This window comes from Corapipo altera, unplaced genomic scaffold (assembly GCF_003945725.1).
Source record: "Corapipo altera isolate COAL_440 unplaced genomic scaffold, ASM394572v1 57, whole genome shotgun sequence".
Lineage (NCBI taxonomy): Eukaryota > Metazoa > Chordata > Aves > Passeriformes > Pipridae > Corapipo > Corapipo altera.
In genome coordinates, this window is record NW_020884905.1 from 7,742,112 (window position 1) to 7,765,852 (window position 23,741).

The 23,741-nt window shown below is 43.7% G+C and overlaps 2 protein-coding genes across 2 annotated transcripts in view; one reads left to right on the plus strand and one right to left on the minus strand.

Annotated features, from left to right (window-relative positions):
* JAK1 (Janus kinase 1) overlaps positions 1-19,485 on the plus strand; it is a 51,823-nt gene extending 32,338 nt beyond the window's left edge. The window contains exons 5-25 of the mRNA XM_027651815.1: positions 2,855-3,005; positions 4,157-4,320; positions 4,412-4,745; positions 5,264-5,437; positions 5,841-5,998; positions 6,594-6,717; positions 7,772-7,958; positions 9,279-9,385; positions 10,500-10,646; positions 11,600-11,687; positions 12,199-12,326; positions 12,555-12,690; positions 13,085-13,236; positions 14,687-14,837; positions 15,370-15,464; positions 15,640-15,832; positions 16,053-16,177; positions 16,591-16,763; positions 17,141-17,258; positions 17,509-17,619; positions 18,100-19,485. Of these exons, the coding sequence (XP_027507616.1) occupies positions 2,855-3,005; positions 4,157-4,320; positions 4,412-4,745; positions 5,264-5,437; positions 5,841-5,998; positions 6,594-6,717; positions 7,772-7,958; positions 9,279-9,385; positions 10,500-10,646; positions 11,600-11,687; positions 12,199-12,326; positions 12,555-12,690; positions 13,085-13,236; positions 14,687-14,837; positions 15,370-15,464; positions 15,640-15,832; positions 16,053-16,177; positions 16,591-16,763; positions 17,141-17,258; positions 17,509-17,619; positions 18,100-18,201 (3,118 nt within the window). The 3' untranslated portion in view covers positions 18,202-19,485. The remainder of the gene's footprint in view (positions 1-2,854; positions 3,006-4,156; positions 4,321-4,411; positions 4,746-5,263; positions 5,438-5,840; positions 5,999-6,593; positions 6,718-7,771; positions 7,959-9,278; positions 9,386-10,499; positions 10,647-11,599; positions 11,688-12,198; positions 12,327-12,554; positions 12,691-13,084; positions 13,237-14,686; positions 14,838-15,369; positions 15,465-15,639; positions 15,833-16,052; positions 16,178-16,590; positions 16,764-17,140; positions 17,259-17,508; positions 17,620-18,099) is intronic.
* A 157-nt stretch (positions 19,486-19,642) lies between these two features.
* The window catches only part of RAVER2 (ribonucleoprotein, PTB binding 2), a 28,188-nt gene continuing 24,089 nt past the window's right edge, over positions 19,643-23,741 (minus strand). The window contains exon 12 of the mRNA XM_027651816.1: positions 19,643-21,150. Within this exon, the coding sequence (XP_027507617.1) occupies positions 21,013-21,150 (138 nt within the window). The 3' untranslated portion in view covers positions 19,643-21,012. The remainder of the gene's footprint in view (positions 21,151-23,741) is intronic.

The window sequence follows — 23,741 nt, forward strand, 5'->3', positions numbered from 1 at the left end:
TGTTTGGTATTGATATGTTCCAACTTTGGGTGAGTGATGAGAGCAGGTAACACCACCTTTCTTAAAACTGCTTAAACAGCTCCCTCTTGTAAATCTTCTTTGGCTGTTCATAACCCAAAGATGAGTGATAATTATTAACACCAGTTCTTTTCTTATTCCCTGAAAATAATTATGGGTACGTGGACAAAATTAGTCTATGCTGAGCTTTATTTTTTTTGAAATTTTTTTGCTGTACCATTTTATAATTTTCTGGAAAATTTTCTGTTGTACCATTTTGTAGTATGAAGCTGTGGAAAATACTTTGGTTTTTATAATTAAAAGTTCCGGTGGTTTATTTTTTTAAGCTTTGCAGTTGGGATTTAAAGTTTGGCAGGGAAATCTCTTTTGTCCCTTGTACTCCATGCATGAAAACTGGCAAAATTTGGGCCAAAAGTATGTATTTTACATCATTTCATATGCATTTAAGAAAGAGTTAAGCACCAAAATCTAAAGATTCTTATCTCCTCAGGAATAAACACTCTAGTGTAGTGGTGAAGTGGTGTTTTCCTTTCTTTCTTTTCTCGCTTATTGTGTGTCTTGGCTTGGGCATCTGAACTGAGAGCAGGGCAGTGCTGCAAGATTGTGAGCAATAGGGTTGTGAAACTGTTCTCTAAATGAATCTTGTTTGTTCTGAGCTCTGCCAGAGGCAGAATTCCTCTGAAAAAGGAAAATGATGGGGGCTTATTTAATAGTGCAGTGTATTAAATGTATAGAATAATTTAGAAACTAAATTGGCAGCCTCATTTCTGTAATTTCAGTACATTGATAAATTTGCTCTAGTCGTGTCCTATTGAAATTATATCTCTAAAGTGAATGTTTGTGACTAGTTTGAAATGCTTTTAGATGTTTAGATGTTTCACACTGCTGAAAGCTTATTGTTTTCTGATGGTGTGAACTTCCCATCCTCCTCAAATCAGTGTCAGCTGCTGCTACACTGCTACACTTCTGATAATATTTTAAAAGGACTTGCTTTATACTTTGTAACTTGCCTGTATTTTTTACACTTGCCTCGAATTAAAAAAAAAAAAAAAGCTACAGCATGAGAAACTACAGTATTTTGTAATATCCTGGTTTAATCAGCACAGAGCTGGTGGAGGAGGAGTTTAACTGTTCCATAGCTGGATGGTGTTTCTTGGTGTGGAGAAGGGATCTAATTCCTTTCTAGTGGAAGGTGGCAGAGGAGTTGGAATGAGATGAGCTTTAAGGTCCCATCCACCCCAAACCACTCCATGTTTCTGGAAACTCTTGGAAGAAGGACTATCAGAGCTGCTGTAGGTGAGAGAGAACAGCAGGTCCCTCTTCCAGCATTTCCACCACTCCTTGGCCAGGTGCAAAGCTGCACCTTCCTAGGGGTGACTCTCCTGGACTGAGTCCCAAAATCCCTCTTCCAGGCTTTCACCCGGACTAAAATGCTCTAAAGGAGGGCTGAGCCCTGCTCCTGAAATTCAGGAGCACACAGTCTCCTTTCCAGCTCATTTCCAGGACTTGGGAATTGGAAAACTTGTGCTCCTGTTCCTGTTTCTGGAAGTGGAATAGCAATAGTCTGTCCCCCCCTCACCGCAAATCCATTGGTCTCCTCAAGGAAGAGATTCTCCTTTATGCAGTTCCTCAAACAATGGGGCTCTAATTGTTTTTGTAACTTGTAAGAGTTGTCTCAATCAGTGCAGTTTAATAGGAAAAGGATCAAATCCTCCTCTCAATTACAAACAATACACAATACCATGCCCATAATTATTTTCAGGAAATAACAAAAGCATTGGAGTTATTAATTATCACTCATCTTACACAGGAGATACGGAAACAAAGTTATTTCCTGGAGGCAGAAGGATTTGCTTTGCTCTGCATTTCAGGCTTCAATCAAAGGAGTTCTGAAGGCTTTTAAAGTCCTTGTCAGGAGTTTTTTGGCACAACTGTGTGTTGGTATTTCTCCCTAACAAGTGCTTAACTAAAAATACTAATCGTGTTTCTGCTTTTAAGATCCTGACTCTGCACTGAGGCTGATACACACCAGCCTTGACCACTACAGTACTGGGGCTTTATCCATGAACTCCAATTCTGATCAGACACAAGTCACTAAAATACAGTCACATATTTTAAAACATGTTTGCATGTGACTTCTATTTGTAAACATTGATTTCAGCCCTTCCTTTGTATTACAGCATTTTATATCTATCTGTCTGTCTGTCTGTCTCAATCATGGAATGGTTTGGGTTGGGAGGGACTTCAAAGCCTATCCAGTCCCATCCCCTGCCATGGGCAGGAACACCTTCCACTAAACCAAGTTGCTCCCACCTGGCCTTGGACACTCCCAGGGATGGGGCAGCCACAGCTTCTCTGGGCAACCTGTACCAGGGCCTCACCACCCTCAGAGCCAAGAATTCCTCCCCAGTATCCCATCTAACCCCTCCCTCTGGCAGTGGGAAGGGTTGTCCTTCCTTGTCCTGTCCCTCCAGGCCCTTGTCCAAAGTCACTCTCCAACTCTCTTGGAACCCCTTTAGTCACTGGGAGACCACAATTAAGTCACCCCAAAGCCTTCATTTTTCCAGATTGAACAAGCCTAATTTTCTCAGCCTTTTCTCATAGGAGAGGTGCTCCATCCCTCTAATAATAATTATATATATATATATATATATATGTAATCATTTCTCCCCAGTTCCTCAGGCTAGGCTCTGGAGCGCTTAAGGCAACATTTAAACAGAAGATTGACAGATTTTACCTTTTAACTGATTTTCTTTTCAAAGTTCAAAATCTGTATCTAGTGTAAAAGAAGGGCTTCCCCAGGAGTTTGCAAAGTTTATGTCTCTTTTCTTGCTAGATACTACTTCACCAACTGGCACGGGACCAGTGAGAGCGAGCCCTCGGTGTGGAGACATTGCCCAAGGAAGGCAAAGGCCTACGAGAAGAAGCTGGCACCAGAAGGAACCCCAATTCTTGATGGATTCTCCCTGGAATACATCTTTGCACAGGTAAGGGGTCACTTGCAGGTGTCTCTGACATTGTACAAAAACTGTGGGACTGTTTGAAAGACCTGTTTTCAAACTTCTAAAATACATATAATGTACCTGTTAGTGTTGATAAGTGTTTTCTGTACTTCTGTGTGGTGGGGAGAAGAGAATTTGCTGCATGAAGAACAATCCATTGATAGGCAGAATGTATGAAAAAAATGTCTACCTATATTTTATAGGTACTTTCTTTTAATAGTAAGTAATTTTGGATATAAATTGTTACCTTTTTGTGAAACATTTACTTGTAACTTTAATACTTATAGTCCTATAGAGGAACAGCAACAGCATTAAATCATAAAGCTAAAATACGTCTGGCAGTACTGTGTCCTTTTAATGAGTCTTTTTTCTTCTGAGGTGTTAAAACATAGATAAAAATTGACTGATAATCCCACTGTCCCACTGCCTGATTTTGTGCAGTTTTACTTTTCTTCTCTTGTCCCAAGTGGTTTTGCAAACCAAAAACTGGTTTCACAAAAAAATGGGAAGATTCAAGTTGATGGAGGCTTGTGAAATAAGTAAATTGAATGCACTGAGGAAAACTCTTGTACTGTTAATTCTGAGTGTAGTTACTGCAGAATTTTCAGACTCTGAAACCTGATCTTATCCTTCAAAAAAAGGGACAACATGAAGCTGCTCCAGTGAATCCTTGTTATGTAGTTGTGAAACCACAATGAAAGAAAATACCAGAGGAACACTAATGCAATAAGGCAACAGAAATGTCTTTGCTCTTTGGTAACCGAATACATTTCAGGCTGCCCAAAGCAAAGCAGAGCACAGACTTTGCAGGCTTGGCTTTTATTGTGGCTTAGAAACGAGCCCATGAGGTCCATGGAGACCTTGGATAGGGAAGGGCAGTGATAAAGCAGAGACACAAAGTAGTTATTGGAGACAAGAAAGCAAATGTTGAAGGTGCTGGAAGAGGACAGAGGTGGTGATTTCTTTGGTTAATTGAAAAAAAAAGGGATTTTTGGTGGGCTGATGTATAAGCGAAGGGGATGGGTTTGAGTCTGGGGAGGCTCTTGTTGCTCAGGGAGATCTGTGACCTTTTGCTGGCTCATGGACAAAGTGGCAAATACCAAAGCTGGAAACTTACTCTTTTTGTTCCTATTCAGGGTCAGTATGACTTAGTGAAAGGCCTGGCACCGATCCGGGACCCCAGAAATGAACAAGAGGTTCATGAAATTGAGAATGAATGTCTGGGCATGGCTGTCCTGGCAATCTCCCACTATGCCATCAACAAAAAAGTGAAGCTTCCAGAGCTTCCCAAGGATATCAGGTGAGCTTGGATAAATTCTTTGTCACTGTTGGTCCTGCTGTTTTTCTCTTCCAGGAGGGGTTTTAACTCCTAGTATTGTTTTTCCTTCTAGTTACAAGCAGTATATTCCTGAAAGTTTGAACAAGACCATCAGACAGAGGAATTTCTTAACCAGGATTCGGATAAATAATGTTTTCAAGCATTTCCTTAAAGAGTTTAACAACAAAACCATTTGTGACAGCAGCGTGTCCCCACGGGATCTGAAAGTGAAATATTTATCCACAATGGAGACCTTGACTAAACATTATGGAGCAGAGATTTTTGAGACTTCATTTTTGCTGATTTCTTCTGAGAATGAAATAAATAGATTTAATTGTGGAGACAATGAGAAGTATGAAGTCATGGTAACAGGAAACAATGGAATTCAGTGGAGGCTCAAGCCAAGTGTAAGTAATCCGTGATAACTGGGAATTAGAGGATTCTTTTGGGAGCATAACAACTGTTAAAAATTATCTTCAGACACTGCAGATCAACTTTTTATTGAAAGGACTTCTATAGGATTACAGGATTATGCAGACTGGGAGAACCTCAGGAAGTGTCCAGTCTAACCCCCTGTTCCAAGTTAGCTTTGAGATCAGACCTTTGCTCAGGGCTTTATCCATCCAGGTGTTGAAAAATTCCAAGGATGGACCCTGAACAACCTTGGTGGGCAACCTGTTTACCAGGAAAATTAAAGACTCTACTTTATCTGCCAGACCAGACACAGCTCAAAAAGCATTAAAAAATTAAATAGCTTTATTAGATGTATTTGAATGGATTATATTCCATATTATATTCCATATATTAGAAATTATTATATAATTATGTAATGAATTTGTAATGAAGTTTTGTTTTAGAGTAAAAACAAAAAGCAACAAAAAAAAGCACTTTTCTTATTACACTTTTATCCAAAATGTATTTGCAGTCTGTACAGACAGAGAAAGAGAAGAAGAAAAAATCTGATGGCAAATCCAAAAAGGATGAAGAAAAACACAAACTTCGGGAGTCATGGAACAATTTTTCCTATTTTCCTGAAATCACCCACATTGTCATTAAGGAGTCTACAGTCAGCATCAACAAACAGGACAACAAAAGGATGGTAAGAACCAAACTTGGGATGGGTTTCCCTTCCATGGGGAGCCATAGGGGTGGTTGGGCAGCAGGTGAACACATCCTTGAGGAACAATTTTAGTGTAAATGACACTGAAATATGTTGCCCTTAACACTGGACAGATGCAAAAGTGCCCATGAGAAGCTGGTGAGTGCAGTTGTTTCTCTACACTGGCACAAGAGTTTCCCTTCCAGATCTTGTGGATTAGAGGAGAACTTGGGGTGCTGGAGAATGGAAGTTTCCAGCCCGTAACGAGGGGGGAGGATAGAGAATGATCAGTGTTAGCTCCTTGAATAGAACAATTTTTAGCCAAAAATCTGGCTGTTAAACATTCCTGCAATGCTTTAAGAGAGCTGTAAGGATTCTTTCCAAGGATATCTCTGTGTTGTAGGAACTGAAGCTGTCCTCCCATGACGAGGCCCTGTCCTTCACGTCCCTCATCGACGGCTACTTCAGGCTCACAGCAGATGCCCACCACTACCTGTGCACAGATGTGGCTCCTCCACTCATTGAGCACAACATCAAAAACGGCTGCCATGGGCCCATCTGGTCAGTAAAATGTGCCACTTTTATTTTTCCACTTGGATAATTAGTCCTCTAATGCTGCTGCATAAGGAATCCATGGAGGAAATCTGGTATTTGAATGGTTGGTCATTACCAGAAGGTTGTAGAGCAACTTGGTTTTGTTAAGGATTACATGGAAAAAATTCACTCTTTCTCTCCACAGAAATTTACTCATCTATAAAACCAAATTTTCCTCACCAAGGGCATGTTTTGTGACTTATTTCACCAGTGGCTATGAACAGATGGGAATATTTTAGGTACAGCTGAAGTGTATCTACACTGACCCTGGCAGTCCTTGGAAGGATGAACAAAACCCTGGGTTTTTTAAATACCTAAAAGAATTGTCTTCCTTTCTACCCACCTTTTGGCTTTTCCTTTTATGTGTAAGATGCAAGATGTAGAAAACCATATGCACCATATGTTGGTTGCAGAATTTCCCCTTGATAAATCTTTCCTCACTTGCTCTGTGCAGCTCAGAGGTCTTTTCCAACTGGTTTGATTCTGTAATAATAACAATAATAATAATAATATATTTTGGATGCACATTTGTTGGTTTTCCTCATGGAACATTCCCTTCCAGCACGGAATATGCCATCAACAAACTGCGCCAGGAAGGGAATGAGGTGGGAACATACGTGTTGAGATGGAGCTGCACAAACTTCAACCACATCCTCATGACAGTGACTTGTTTGGAAGGCTCAGAGGTAGGTCAGATGTGGCATTCCCAGCAGGAATCTGATAATGGGCTGAAGACTCCAGAACATCTCCACTTTTAGCAATAAAACATGATGGAAATTAAGCATTTAAAACTCATATGGTGTGAGAATGACACAGAGAATTTGTCACTGCAACTTACCTTGAATGGTTCCAATTCCCTTGAGAACCTTCTTGAACATGGACTTAATTATATGGATTTATTTCTGTTCCCACACTGACCTCAGCTGGCAGTCTGACTAGATATTTTGGGAGAATATTTAGAGTGTTCACACAAGAATAATAATTGTAAAAAATACATATAAACTCTTAGGGAAAAATGTTAATTGAGGTCAAGAAGGGATATTTGATACTGGGTTCATGTTCTGATGATATTTGCAAAAAAACCAGCTGATCAGCACTGTCTTCCAACAGACAGGGCAGTGAGGCAGTGAGACAGGAAAGGAATTTTGTCTTGGAAAACATTCAGGCTCATTGTGAAGCTTTGGGAGGGAAGGGAGAGGTGAGAGAGCAGTTGTAGGGGGGAGACCTTGATAAGTCTTGAGATGGGCTAGTCCAAAAGTTAAGTTTTTCTTCTTCACCACCTTTGAATGAAACTGGAAGGTCTCAACAACAACCTGAAATCTTGTTTCAGTGGTTGAACAATGTGGGTTGTGAAAGGGACTTCTGCTATTTTTAAGCTGAGATTTTGAAACTGTGGTCCAGGTTCTGCAATTCTTGACCAAGTGAAGAGAAAGTTCCTCCAAAAGAGGCAGAACTTCTGCATATTCTTGGGCTAAAACACCAAAGCTATAATTTGGGTTTGTGAGGGGCTTGCATCTGTATTTTGCTGCTCTTCTGCTCTGTTGTTATGAGCCTTCCTGGGACTGGAAGATTACAGGAATTTTAGGTCTTGTCCTGCTTTGTTGCACTTTGATTAGAGGACCCTACCTTAGGAGCAAGTGATTAACTGCTCCTACGTGTGATTGCAAAGGTTTTGGGAAGCTTTTATGCCTTTACAAACATATTTGCTTTCTTTTTTTCCCTTTTTCTCACTAATCCCAGGTGATAAATAACTCAGGGCAGTACAAGAACTTCCAGATTGAGGTGAAGAAAGGCGGGTACTTCCTCCATGGCTCAAACAAGTCTTTTGCATCCTTAAAAGAGCTGATGGATCACCTGAAAGGACAAATCCTTCGGACAGACAACATCAGCTTTACACTGAAGAGGTGCTGCCAACCCAGACCAAGAGGTAAACCTGACCTTCAAGAATTTTTTTATTGCAAGAAAATAACCTCCAGGAACAGGAGGGATTCTTAGTGTGTTCAGTTAGTGCTGTGGCAAAGGAGGGTTGTAACCCTTGGTTTGGAGCTGTTTGCTCTCATTATGAGCTACTGTTCACTCATTTCGTCTTCATGAAGCAGCTTTTGGTCTGCAAGTGATGGCAAGAACAGCCTTGTGGCAGGAAATCATCTGTGAGGCCACATTTTAGGGGCTGGGACAATCGTGCACTTGTTGAACTCTTGATGCCAACACTTACTGAAGCTGTTTGCTCTGAACTACCAGTGTCTTGCAGCTGAATTTTGTGTGAAAGAGGAAACACAGTGGTGTGATTGTGTTGATCAGATAATGGTTTCCTGTTAGAAACAGGGGAAGAACTGAACCACGGTAATACCTGATGTTCTGAGGGGTTTGCAGAGACACTGAGCACATGAAGAACATGGAGAATTATCTGGAGCAGGGGGAAATTGTACATTTTGACATTTGACATTTTGGTTACATTTTGATGACTGTGTTTGGAATAATATATAATAAAATGGGTCATGGAGTTGAGTGCCCACTTCAGCTTTTCATTGACATTAAGTACAGCAGGATTTAGTGCTGTTCCTTTTCTCTCTTCCCTGTTTTTTTTTCCTTCTTTTTGAATATATTTAATTGGTTATTCACTAAGAAGTTTAGGGGATGCAGAAATAAAGCAGCTTTTGCAGTGTGTGGTTATTATTGATGGTTTCAAAGCGCCAGGTGATGGTTTAGCCCCAGCACCCATGCTCTGCTCCCAGCAGTGGGAAGGCTGGATGCAAACACACATCCAAATCCATCATCTCATAATAAATAATGCCTGGAGGTCAAAATTCATAGGCAAAACTTCTGCATCTACCCTGACCAGAAGCAGTGGGGAAGAAGCACTGGGTTTTTGAGCCCTTTCCTTCTGTTCATTTCCCTTTCCCAGTTTAATTCCAGTGCTCTGGGAACAGACTGGGAGTGTTTCTCAGAGCACAAAGAATTTTGATGAGGGTAAAGAGAGGAGACTCCAGCTACTCCTTGCACACTGGAAAGGAGATGTACCTGTTGGCAGGAGGGAGTGGGGGGGGTATTTTACTTCAAGGACAGCAGAGATTTTGCCTCTCTCAGTCTTTCTTTGTGCAGAAAACACTATTCAGTTGCTTTTTTCAGCCCCAACATTGCAAATATTAACACTGTGTTTATACTATAAATATGTAGCTGTCCTTTAGTGAATTCTCTATTGAATGATGAGCAGAAGTCAAGGTCAAAGTTTCTTTTTTCCCTCCAGAAATCTCCAACCTGCTGGTTGCAACCAAGAAGGCACAGGAATGGCAGCCCGCTTATTCCATGGGGCAGCTGAGTTTCCATTGGATCCGCAAGGAAGAAATCCTGCAGGTGGGTGCCTGGGCTGCTCCTGGAATCCCGCACTGTGGCAGCCACTGGTCCCAGTCACGTGACACAAAGTCACGCCATCGTGACTGGTTCTGCCACTCCTATTTCTCCTCAGCAAAACTTCACTGAAATGTTTATTAAATCCTCTGATTGCAGAATCCAAATGTTTATGTGTCCTCGTGTGAAAAAAAAAAGATGCCTTTCACTAGAAATCAACTTGATATTTGAGCAGTTTTCTAATGTAAAAGAGGTGTTTCTAAGGTTGTTTCACGAAAGTTTTAAGAGCTGTTTTGTTGCTAAATGTGGCTGTATTTTTTTAAAGCCTGACTTATCAGAGAAACGGGCAACTTGAGGTTTAAGACAATGTCCTACAGTAAAAAAGATGAAGTATTCAAAATCTCTGAACAATCTGAGCATTCAGATTTTTGTGTTCTAAATTTCCCCAAATTTTCTGATAGTTGTTCACAGTCAGTGATGCAGATCCACCTGAATAAACCTCAACAAACACACAGTGGCTTGAGTGCACAAATCAAATTTAATGTTTCTAAAAACAATCATCCCATTGTCTTCTTCTGTTAAATAAAAAGGTTTGGGGTTTTTTTTAGTTGCATCACTGAGTGTGCAGGATAGGAATGGTGGTGATTGTTTTTGGATGGGTATATTTGCAGTCAGCATTCAGGCTTCCTGCAAAAATACCCTGAAGTGGAATCCTCTGTTACTGAGGAGGAAATTACTTACCCAAACAAAGCATTCCATTGAAATATTACTTCCTCTAACTTTTGGAAACACATTAAAGATCACCTCAACAGCAGCTCATTGTGAATAAGAGGCCAGTTGTTATTTATTCATTTGTTTAGTCTGGTAAGGTTAAATCACAGGCAACCTGTTTGATGTTTCTGGAGGTAGAATATCCCAGGAGTTTAGGTGGTGAGGATGCTCAGAGATCATTCAAGTACAGAATAACTGAACTGACACTGGGTTCTCACTGTTATAATTTTAAGTCTGGATGTAGCTCAATCAATTGGAGAGACAGAGTAAAGTGCAGATTCAAAGTATTTGTGTAAAACTGCCCTTGTTTGCTCTGTGTCTGAGAAACTTTTGGTGTGTTGTGTCTCAGGGTGAACACCTTGGAAGAGGGACGAGAACACAGATTTACTCAGGGATGCTCAACCTCAAGGATGATGAGAACGAAGGATATCAAAATGAAAAAGAGATTAAAGTCCTGCTCAAAGTCCTGGACCCCAGCCACAGAGATATTTCCTTGGCAAGTTGTTCCTTTTTGTGTGTCCTGCAAATACTGGGCCTTGTGTTGTCACTGAAAACATCAGGATAAATCAAACTCTATTTTTTTTTAATATTAGAAATTAGAACTAGTATGACTTTACTCCAGCCTTGGGTACTTAGGGAGTGGCTCCACTTACATGTATAAGACTTTCAGAACTTTTCACCTATTTACACCTTTTTAGCAAACAAAGAAATGAGTGTTTATTGCTTCTAAATGACATAATTCTCTTTATTAATTAGCATTCTATCTTCTATTGCTTACTGATTTCTCACTTCTCCTGCTAATTAGTCCACATTTTCCGTCTTTTTATTATCTTTTTCCTAGAGAGGGAGTTTCCAGCACATGCTGAATTGTTAGTCTCTGTTAGTCTTTGTTAAGTCTCTTCTTTATCTTCTGGTTACTGCAACATATCCTTGGAGGGCTATAAATTCTGCATTCCAGGTGTCCAGCTTTCAGCTCCCCCAGGCTTTGTTCATTGGAGCTTATCGGGGTTAGTTTAGCAAAACTAAAATTCCACGGATTTTCCAATCAAACTCTAACAATAGCTATGAAAAAAACTTTAGCTATGTGCTGCGTAAAGTGGAAAATTACACTGCTTGTGATGAATACACTGTTTATGGTTAATTAAAACAATTAATTAAAAAGTTAATTTAAACCAGTAATTAAAAAAAATTAATTAGGAAAGTTATATCATTTCCAACAGTGGATATCTCTGAAAAGTCTTTAAAAAAAGGGGTTGGGGGTGGGAAAATGCTGAAGGCACAGCTCGTGGTTTCAGGCAGTGGGATGGCACATCCTCACCACTGTTCATGTGGCTAAAAGCAGTGATTTTATACGAGGTTTTGTTCCCTGATGCTCTGGATTTGTTAAACTCCTGGAATGCTGGCACCAGGAGCAGCAGTTCAGTGCTGACCTGTGTCCCCTTCCCACAGGCCTTCTTTGAGACAGCCAGCATGATGAGGCAGGTGTCCCACAAGCACATCGTGCTCCTCCACGGCGTCTGCATCCGGGACGTGGAAAGTGAGTCCAGGAAACATTCCCAGGAGCAGTTTGGGAAGGACAGGGCAGTCTTTGAGCTTGGCCCTGGCACAGGGGAGATGGGCGTGGCAGCTCTGCCTCTTGAGTTTTCAAGAGTGGAATTGGAACAGCAAAGCATCTGCAAAGTCCTTTCTGTTAAAAAGTTTCCCCTTCCAACACTGTCTTTGAATACGGGTGATTCCCTAAGGCTGGAATGCCAGAGGGGCAGTGACAGTGTCAGTACAAACCAGCCTTTTGGTAGGAGGTTTTTCCCTGGGAAGACTCTGCCCTGTGGGCTTTGAAATGCTTTGTTTGCGTTTACTGTTCATTTACTACATGAAGCCACTCAGGCTTTTAATGTGGACTCTGGGCACTGAAATAAACCCTGAGGAGGGTGAAACAAAGACATTGGATAACCTCTGACCTGGGAGCAGAGGGGACATGGTGACAGGCCCATGAAATGACTCCAGACACTGGTTATTGCAGTACTGACTTGGTGCCCCTGACTTTGCAGATATCATGGTTGAAGAGTTTGTGGAGTTTGGGCCTCTGGATCTGTTCATGCATCGGAAAAGTGAAGTTCTGACAACTCCTTGGAAATTCAAAGTCGCCAAACAACTTGCAAGTGCCCTGAGCTACCTGGTAAGAGGCACCTTGGCAAAGGCATTGCTGGGGGCTACTGCAGCCTAATTTTCCACTCAGGAAAATACAAGTGCTTAAGTGTGAACAGTATGTTTCCCTACTTCTCCTTTCCTTTTTTTTCTCCAGTTTTTTCCAAGCTTTTTGGATTTCAGCTTGGAGTATATTACAGTGGTCCCCCATGGTTGGATATGCTGGAGCACTCACTGTTCTTTTCCAACTTTTCTCTAGGAGGATAAGGATTTGGTCCATGGGAATGTGTGCACTAAAAACATCCTTCTGGCAAGAGAGGGAATTGATACTGAATATGGTCCTTTCATAAAGCTGAGCGACCCAGGAATACCCATAACGGTGCTGTCCAGGCAAGGTATGGCCAGGAATGGGATCTCCAGTGTGGTGGGGAATGGGAAAGGAAGGAATATCATTTATGCCACCCAGAACTGGCTCTAGAATAGAAGTTATCAGCTTTTACAGATCTGAGAACTACACAGTGGGTGCTTAGAGTATCAATTTCTCTTAAAAAAACATGTTACATCTCATGAGATAGGACAGAAGGAATCTGTTTCTGGATGGCTCCTTGTAAAAGCCACAGGAACATCCTTCTGGGAACAGGGATTTCAGAATCAACATTTCCCCAAAACTGGACAAATACTGCAGCTTCAGTTTATTTTAGTTAAGCAGCTGTTAGACTAATTCAGTTGAAGGCTGGTTTTCCACTCCTGATATTCACCCCACAATGTGGATCCTGTGTTTTATCCAAGAACGTGTTGAGCGAATTCCATGGATTGCACCTGAGTGTGTTGAAGACTCCAAAAATCTCAGCATTGCAGCAGATAAGTGGAGCTTTGGTACAACCCTGTGGGAAATCTGCTACAATGGAGAAATTCCACTGAAAGACAAGACACTGGCAGAGGTAAAACCATGTTACACAAACTTTGCTTTGGCAGTTCAGATCCATCCCCTTTGGCACTTCAGTTTCCAAACCTCGTTTGAGTTCTTTCAGCTCACAGGAAACCAGCTCAGCTGGACTGGATAAGGGGCTGATCCCACCTGGATTGCCACAGGTTGCAGCAGGAATTCTTGTCCTTACATCAAAAAATGCTAATTATTGCTTCAACCTGACCTTGTTGGAGCACAGCAATGATTGAACACAACTTCTGATGTGCTCACACTGGTCCTTCTCACAGAATCCCTGACTGGTTTGGGTTGGAAGGGACCTCAAAGCTCATCCTGTTCCACCCCCTGCCATGGGCAGGGACACTTTCCACTATCCCAGGTTGCTTCAAGCCCCATCCAACCTGGCTTTGGACACTTCCAGGGATGGGGCAGCCACAGCTTCTCTGGGCAACCTGTGCTGGGCCTCACCACCCTCCCAACCACGAATTCCTTCCCAATATCCCATCTAAGCCTGCTCTCTGGCAATGGGAAGCCATTCTCCCTTGTCCCAAGTCCGCCTCCAGCTCTCCTGGAGCCCCTTTAGGTACTGGAAAGGGCTCTAAGGTCTCTCTGGAGCCTTCTCCAGATGAACACCCCCAGCTCTTCCAGCCTTTTCTAACCCCTGTGCCCAGCTGGAATCTGAGTGAGGTTCTCCCAGTCAGCTCCGTGGTTCTGCTCCTGTTTCTTTCAGACACCAGTTCTGGATGGTCTCCTGTGGGACACCACTGTGGTTCACTCTGAATCCTAAATAATTGAAATATCTTGTGCTGCTCTGCTGGCAGTTTGTGTTCATTGCATCTGTTCCAAATGTGCTTTCTCCCTCTGGAAGTTTTGCTGTGCTGGGAACGTGATGGAGCAAGGCAGCGAAGGAAATGTCCGAGTGCCTGAGTCACTGCCCAGGCTGGATCAGGAACTCCCTGCCCTGGCTCCAGCCCCCTTCCTGCATGTGGGATAGCTCCACAGAGCTTGGGAATGCACAAAACCACCCTTCATCCCCCCTGCCCCAGCGCTAGTACCTCCTGAGGAGCAGCCAGTGTGTCCTTGGCAAGCGTTTCCCCTCGACCATTTGTCCTGGTACATGAGGAACGTGGCAAACCTGACAGAAAATAACTTCTGAAAGGTGAAATCTTTTTAAAAAGTGTAAAAACTTCATATGTGTTAACTGGTTGCTCCAAACAACACCAGATGCAGCACAACAGTAATTTTCTACTGGTAGGAGATCAGAGTTCCACTGAAAAGGGGGATTTCCTTGGCAAAGTTCACGACAAGTTAAGGATTTAATGGTCTTCTGATGCAGAACGTAGAATCACAGAATCATTTAGGTTGGAATATACCTCTTAGATCCCTGAGTCCAAGCATTCCCCCAGCTCAGAATCCTGAGGTTTTGAGGCTACAATTCACTCAGGAGTGTCTGTTTGTGCCCACAGAAGGAGAGGTTCTACGAGGGGCACTTTGTGCTGGCCACGCCGTCGTGCAAGGAGCTGGCAGACCTGATGAAACAGTGCATGAACTACGACCCCCACCAGAGACCCTTCTTCAGGGCCATCATGAGGGACATCAACAAACTGGAGGAGCAAAGTAAGGCATGGGGGTAGGGATCATGGAATCCTGGAATGGTTTGGGTTGGGAGGGACCTTAAGGATAATCTCGTTCCAACCCAAGGCTGATTTATTTTGTTAAACTGGACACCTGACTTCTGTCTTCCCTGTTGGCTGTGCTGACAGCTGTGTTGTGTCCCTACAACAGGGACTAACCATGTCTGTAGATGCAGATGTAGTAAATACTCAGGGAAGCTGAGTAACTACTACAGGGTGGGACGTACACCCAGAGAAAACTGGATCTGGAAGCAGACCCAGCAACCAACCCACAAAGGGAGGGAGGATCAGCAAGGGATAGACTGGCCTGTAGGTATGGAGGAATTCCCTGTCAGAAAGCAGGAAAATTGTGACAGTGGGATAGGCACAGTAACAGCAGACTGAAGTGAGCAAGGATGCCTTGGGGTGTTGAGACTGAGGTGTCCATGCAGGAATCTTTCTAACCTGGGACAGATTTTTCTGTCCATTTTTTTTTTCTGTCCAGATTTTTTCTGACCATGTTTTTCCACTCCTAGATCCTGATATTGTGTCGGAGAAGAAGCCCGTTACCGAGGTCGATCCCACTCTCTTTGAGAAACGGTTCTTGAAAAGAATCCGGGATTTGGGAGAGGTAAGAGGAATGTCAGACACAGAACACAGATCTCTGTGTGTGTGTGTGTGTGTCCCCCCACAGCCATGTGCTGTGTCACAGCAGGGAGATGTGGATCATAAACACCTAAAATAGTGCTTTAGTGTTGCTGTCTGTGAACAGTGTTCCCAATAATGCTCTTTTCTCTCCCAATTAGGGCCACTTTGGCAAGGTTGAACTCTGCAGATATGACCCAGAAGGTGACAACACAGGGGAGCAAGTGGCAGTGAAATCCCTAAAGCCAGAGAGTGGAGGGAACCACATTGCTGACCTCAAGAAGGAAATAGAAATCCTGAGGAATCTCTATCATGACAACATCGTCAAATACAAGGGCATCTGCACAGAAGATGGTAAATTGTGTAGAATATTAAAAGCATACACTGCTTTAAGGGTTTTCCTTTGAAAATAAAGCATTTTATAAATGTCCTGCCAGGAAGGGGTTCTCCTGGATTGGTAGAGTGATGGATAATGGAATTCAGCTATCAGTGCTGCAGGCTTGTTCAAAAGTTATTGGTATTCATGGTCTGAAAAGCATCACATGTGTGCAAACTAAACATGCTCTGGTTTTAGGAGGAAGTGGGATTAAGCTCATCATGGAATTTCTTCCCTCTGGGAGCCTAAAGGAGTATCTCCCACGGAACAAGAACAAAATCAATCTCAAGCAGCTGCTCAGATACGCGGTTCAGATCTGCAAGGTGAGTGGGACCGGAGCTGTTGATCAGTTTAATATCTAATTAAACAGAGTGAAGAGGAAAAGAGGTCAGGAACAAACCCATTCTCCTTTTCTGTCCCCAAGGACCTGAATCCTAAAGCAGTCTCTCCCCTGCTATGGGTGCTACTGGCACAAAGATCAGAGGAGGAATAATTAAGACATTCCCTTGCTTAAAAGTTGTTTTGAAAAGTTGTTCCTGCTGCAGAATTTGGAGTATTAGGAGGGAGGGCAGCACTTGGAGTGTGGGTTGGCAAGAGGGAAGGAGCAAGGTGCAAGTCTAAAGGGAGGAAGACATGAGTGCAGAGCGTGGTCAGACCATCTGAAGCATGAAGTGCAGAAAAACAGGGATTAAAATATTGGAGGACCAAGGATGACAGGCTTTCTTTCTTCTCTCAGGGAATGGACTACTTGGGCTCCTGTCAGTATGTGCACCGTGACCTGGCAGCGAGAAATGTCCTTGTGGAAAGTGAGAACAGGGTGAAGATTGGGGACTTTGGGCTCACCAAGGCCATTGAGACCGACAAGGAATATTATACGGTCAAGGACGACCGCGACAGCCCCGTGTTCTGGTACTGCCCCACAACCCACCTCCTGCAGCCACGCTGGGCAGGGCACGGCCTGCTCTGCTCCTGTGCCCTCAGGCTTTGGGCATCCTCAAGGTTCTTCCTGTTTTTATAACAGGCCCAAGTAAAGATACACCATGAGAACATGGAAAAGGCACCTGGTAGACTGTACTCTTGTGCCATTTATTTTTTCCTGCACTTAATTTTCCCACTATTTTGGTTTTCATTTCCTTTAGTTTCAGAGTGAGTTGTAACAATTGTACCTTATTTGCTACGTTTTACTATTTACTTGGCATCCCACATTAACTAAGGTACAAGGACTCTAAAAACATGGAATGTGCCTCTAGAGCTGGCTTTAATAATGCTGTCCCTTGGATCCCCAGGTATGCCCCAGAGTGTTTGCTGCAGAGCAAGTTCTACATTGCCTCAGATGTCTGGTCCTTTGGGGTGACGCTCTATGAACTGCTCACCTACTGTGACTCCGAGTCCAGTCCCATGGCAGTAAGTGCTTGTGACAGAATGGTTGCTGAAGCTGCTGAAATCCCATAATTTTGATATTTTTGGAAAAAAAGAGGTGGAATTGTAGAATCCCAGACCAGCTTGGGTTGGGAGGGACCTTAAAGCTCATCATTCCCCCTTCCATGGGCAGGGACACCTTCCACTGGACTGATTTATCTTAGGAAAACAACCCTTGTGGTTCTTTTTTTGTACTGGCTGAGGGATGCCCAGCTGAGTCTTGCTTTTCCCACAGGAATTCCTGAAGATGATCGGCCCCACGCAGGGCCAGATGACGGTGGCACGGCTGGTGCGTGTCCTGCAGGATGACAAGCGTTTGCCACGACCACCCACCTGCCCAGAGGAGGTAAGGGACGGATACGGATGCTCCTGGAGCCAGAGCCTTGTCCTTGGACACTGAATTAACACCAGAGGTCCATGGTTAACTAGGCCTGGCCACTCTGGTAGGAAAACCTTCAGCTATACTGTGAAAAAGGCATTTCCAAGGTTTGGAAGCATTATTTTAAGATGTTTTTTGATATTAACATTCCCAAGTTGGTGATGTCCCTTCAGAGGGGTTAAGGACTTGCTGTAATACCTGTATCCATGAAAATTCAGTTGGAATCCTTCTAATTTTTGCAATACAGCCTTTCTGGGTGTGTAGCACTCCTGTAGGTGAAGCTGTTAAGACCTCAACTTACAAAAACCCCTCTGGTTTAGGTCCTTACTGATCCTGACCAACCCAAGGTGTTTCTGTTCATAGCAGTGGGAATCTGCTCCGCCCTCTTTACTGGAAAAGCCAATGAGATGTTCCTCTCCTTTAAAAATGTCCCTGTCCCTGTTCCAGGTGGACCAGCTGATGAGGAAGTGCTGGATATACAAACACGATGAGCGCACGACCTTCCACAACTTGATCCAAGGATTTGAAACAATTATGAGTAAAATGTAATTAATTTCTTTTATACTGTCAGTACTTAATGTGCATCAAGAATACATATGGCCAAGGCTCTTCATTTTTTTTTAACTACTGTAATTTGTACTCTGACTGGGCCCATGTGGGGAAAGGATTCTTTTGCCAACAGTTTTCCTTTTGAATTTTAGTTGGATCAAATGAATTTAAAGGTCTAGGAGGAACAAGAGCTGCAGCTCCTTTGCTGCTTTTATCGCAGGGCAGTTTTATCCTTATCTGATGATGGTTGTGCCACAATTGGGACTGCCCTGATTGATGTGATGGTGTGAACTGAGTGTGGGGACAAAACCCACTGCAGTTCTCAGTGCCAGCTCTCACATCTCAAACCTGAGCCAGTGCATATAAGAAGGCACAATACAGCCATTTAATAATTTTACAGAGTTTTGAGGCAGCTTTAAAGTCTGCCTGACAAATATTCTTCATGTGCACTTACTTAAATGTTAGTAACAAAAAACCAACTCTGGCATAAAAATGCAAAGCTAAAATTCTCAGCTCATCTAAACCCACCAGGCCAGAGTTCTGAGCTCTTACATGTATTTAAAAAAAAAAAAGTGTTGTGTTCAAAAATACCAACCAAGACAGAGTGGAGGGGCGGGTACAGCTGTGCATTTCAGTGAAGTTTTTGGATAAACAGATTTGCTTTTCCTGTCTCCCTTCCCCATTACACACGTTGCCCACTGAAGCTGCCTGATGCTGCTCCTCAGCTCGTGCTGTGGGTGAAGGACAGGAAGGGAAGGGATTAATGACACACTTGGGGATGGAAAAGAAACAAATCCATGTGCAGAACCTGGGGGGTCATTGTCTAAAGGAAAAGAGAGGCCTGAGCACCCCAGGAACACCTGGGACACGTATTCCTTAACCACCACTTGACTCCCAGCCCGAGCCCCATGTGCAGTTACCCGAGGAGAGCCCAGGGGATCATTTCCCTCTGAGCAGCTCTTGGCTGTGACCCCTCAGGCTTCATCCAACAGTGGTTTAACTGGAACCTTCTGCTGACCCTAAATTTGGGCTATAATGTTTTCCTACCACAGTTTGAAAATGCTTTGAGGAGATACTCGGTTCTGGCAATAATAGGAAGATGTCTTTATATATATATATAAATATATACATATCAAATTGTAATTATGAGCTCCAATGAGGTCAGATTTATTTTTACAGTGTTACCTGTTGTTTCTGTATGTCACTTAGGAAGCTGAGTTAAATCTGTAAGCACTTTGTTACTCTTTATACAAACAAATTATTAAAGAACTTTTTTTTTCTCCATGTGCCTACCTTTTTAATTATAAATTAAAAAGAGAAAGAACTTTTCAAATAAAACTTCCATATGAACAGTGGTCAGAACATGTTTAAAAACAACTTTTCCCTATCTAACCTGACTGAAGTAGTCCAGGACAGTTTTTCTCCCACAGAAAACCACTTTAAATATGTACCAACAATTTATTTTCATTGAAAAGTGTAACAAGTTGAGAAAGTTGCATATACAAACAGTTGGAACAAAATATTACAAGTGAATTTATCAATACATACAGGTAGAATCCCAGAAAGGCTCCTGTTCTCTGTGCACAAAGGGTGGGCCAGTTCCAGAGCCCAGCAACTGAGGGAGGAGGGATTGTGATTGGAATTTTTTGTTTTTAAGCTTTGAAAATACGGATCCTGATCACATCCCAAAGCCTGGAAGGCAAAGTTTAAAACTTTTTTTTTTATTTTAAAAAAATCAGTATTGAAAAATGGCTTCAGTATTAACTAGGAAGAGTAAGGAAGGTTGTGGCCTCGGTGGATTTGCTGCATGATCCCAAGGCAAAGGATTCCAAGGATTCCTTGGAATGAGGGCTGGCTCCTCCTTTACCTCTCAACACCGACTGCAAAAGTAAGGATTGCTAATCTTTAACTATTCTTAATGAATAAGCTAAAAATATAAGAAGTCTTAAAAAAAAAAAGAGAAGGGAAAAAGGAAAATACACTCAATCTGGGAAACAATGGCTGTGGGTGGCCCTGGAAGAGCTGGGACACACCTGGCTCAGCTGTCCCACACACACCTGTGGAAGGAGGAGGGGCTTCACCACACCCCCTGTGTTAGACGGGTACATCCACACACTGGAAATCACTGCCTCCCAGGAAAAGCTGTGGATTCTCAGCCCAAAAGCAGATAAAGGTTACTCCACTGTCCAACTGTCACCTATCTAAATCCCACTGAAAATTCCAAGGCAGCACAGTAAAACATCTTCCTTTTACCAGCCATTTATTGAGAACATCACCGAGGCTCTGGGAGTACATTTGGTATCGCTTCATTCCAGGACTGAGAGGAAATATTAAAAATGCCAAGGCTGTAAATGCAGAACTCTCAATCCTGGAAAAAGTCAGGTTGGAAAAAACCCACACATTCTGAGTTAAAAAAATACAAAATAATTACTATCAAGACTTCCTCTTTTAAGTTCCTCAGCCTGAGGACTGGAGAAAGGATCAGCTTTCCTTCCTCAGGGATTTATTGCTTTCAGCTGGTGGAGCTGCCACAGCTCCCAAGTCACTGTGCTCTGGTCCTCAGCTGCTCTGTGGGGCAGGTGACAAAGCCAACACTGTCCCCTCTTCTCCCAAGGGAAAGTGAGACGACCAAGGACCAGCCACCCCTCAGATACGTACCGTGTCCCTGGATGTGCTGTGACAGAGGGGGCTCCTCCTGGGCCACCACAACCACCCAGGGAGCAGGATGACGTGTGTGGAGTTAAGGCAGCAATAAATAGCAGAGGTCCAGGCCTGCCTTGTCCCCTCCAGGCAGGAGGGAGGGTTCCAGGCTCAATACACACGTTTTTTTTTGAGGGAGGACTCTGTGTAACGCACTGTGGATCCCGGAGCTGGGAATTCCACGGGGCCGGGCTCCGGGGAGGAAATGAGGTACGAGGAGCTGCGCTTCTCACTCCGGGCTGGAGTCACCTGAGGGCAAGAAGAAAACAAGTGACATGAGCCACAGCAAACACTGTCAATAAATAACACTCCAGGCTGGGAATTACCAAGGACCAAGAGCTGGGAAGTGACTCCCAAGGCCTGACTCCATCGGCTTTAAGGTCCAGCTCCTGAGTCAGTGCTTGTGCCCTTTCCCTAAAAAGAGCCACCACTCATAAATGCACTGATCCCCTGTACCTGGGGGCTCTAAGGGGATCTGACACTGGCACATCCTGCCCAACCCCTTATCACAGCCACTAGGAACTGTGTGTGATTCTGAGCAACTCAGGAGCAGGAATGCAGTGGGAAAGCTCTGCCTTGGCTTGCCGTGGGCCCGAAGTCCACTCGGTGGCAGCACAAGACAAGTAAGAAGCATCTGCAGCCGTTCTGCTCCATCTCCTCTCACCTTAGGGAACGGATTTGGGGGAGGAAGCTGGGATGCCTGCTGGGATCCCTGGGCTCCACTCAAAAGGGGAGGCACAACCTGCAAGCACGTACTGTAGTCTGGATAAGATCCACCTGTAGATTCCTAAATGCAGAATGGGATCCAGGATCAACCAGGAGTGGAAAGAAAATAGGTTTAATCATTCATTTTTACTTGCTATAGTGATGAGCACTCAGCAGGTATGAAAATACCTGAGTCCACTAACAGGAGGTGCCATTCACAGCAGCTTGGGTGTGCAGTGATTCCATGAGCAAAATGTGGGATTTGGGGATAGTTTACTTTACATAATTCCTTAAAAGAGTGTCCTTCTTCTTGGTCACAGAAACCTCAGTTTGGGCAAGAAACAGTCCTTCAATACTCGGAAATTCAACACTGGGAACACCATTATAGTGGGCTGTTTCTTGGCGGGAGTATTTTAATATTCCTGAATTTACAGCTAACTCTGGATTGTAGGCTTTTAGAGGGGATAATACGAGTATGAATCCCAGGGAGTGCAGGGCTGCCCTGCAGCAGGTGACCATGCAGCACCCCTCATCCCACACTCTCCAGCCCCTCATTCCTGAGGTCCCCACAGCAGCCACTCACAGCACACAAAGCAGTGTCTAAAGCAGCCTCACAGCTCATGGGAGAAACAGCCAGTGGAAACAGCAAGAAAATAAAGGTATTTCTCACCTCAGAGGCTTCATTTTCAAACCCATCCACTCTGGCCTGGGTAGAGTGAGGTGCCTGAGCATAATGATACCACTGCTGAACAGCCTCCTATAAAGGAGGAAAAATCCTCTCCCATGGCTGTCTACAATTCTTACAGCCTCAAAGCTCTCCAAGATGCATCAAAACACATTAAATACAAGTGATAAAGCTCAAATCAAACATTTAAAACTATGATTAAGTGCTTAAAAGACACACAAGGCACCACTGCCCTGGCAGTGATGCAGGTACAGTGTAATTCCTGTTACATGGAAGGAGTAGACAGTGCAATAGGGCTGGATGGTGACATGTGGCACTTTTGCAGCAATGTGACACCATTTGAGTCCTTCATGGTAGTCAAGGTAATACTGATAACACTAACAGTACAGTACTGCTGATTTTTTTGGATAGTAGTTTACAGATTTGGCTTAGAAACTACCTCCAGGAGACATCAAAATAAATTTAAAGCCCATAATCAGATTAAAACAAAATGTTCACAGAATCGTAGAATCACAGAATGGTTTGGGTTGGAAAGACCTTCGAGACTATCCAGTTCCAAGTCCCCTGCTTGGAGGGATGGGGAGAACACCTTCCACTACCCCAGGTTGCTCCAAGCCCTCTCCAACCTGGCCTTGGACACTTCCAGGGATGGGGCAGCCACAGCTTCTCTGGGCAACCTGTGCCAGGGCCTCACCACCCTCACAGGGAAGAAATTCTTCCCAATATCCCATCTAACCCTGCCCTCTGGCAATGGGAAGCCATTCCCCTTGTCCTGTCCCTCCAGACCATTGTCCCAAGTCCCTGTCCAGCTCTCCTGGAGCCCCTTTTGGCCACCAGATCTGACCCAGGAGGCGGGTCTGGTCATCAGTGTCCCAATGCCTGTGGAACTTGCTCTCAGCACTGCAATACTCCCCAGACTCCCCCCCTTATGGCCATGCTCTGATCACCACGTGGGACACATGGGAAGACACCCCATACAGTGAAACCAGCAAGAGAGACTGCAAAAATTCCCCAGGCTATGCAGGAACTGCTGGAAGGCAGAACACTCCTCTCTGGGATCCAGCCAAAGCTCAAGAAGATTTAAAAGCTTCTCAGGAAGGGAAAGAGAAAAACTTCAGAGTTTTGAAGACAGACAAAAGCCAAGGTAGAAGTCATAAGAAGTCATTTTTGTAGTGACTCCCCTGAGCCCAGGCTCTCAAGAAGCAATTTTCCAAGGGTTATGATTTCAGCAGGGAATGTACTTTGTGCTAAATCTATCCTGAACACTGACAGAGATGAAGTGCCAGTGAAGAGTTTCAGTCTCAAGAGGAGGGTGGGTTTGGGTGCAGGGAGCCCAGGAGTGGTTCATGATGCTGGGCAGAGCTGTCCAGCTGCACTCAGGGCTGTCAGGCCACATGTGTGCCAAGAAGTGCATCAGGAGCACACCGAGAAAACAATGAGCAGCTCTGGG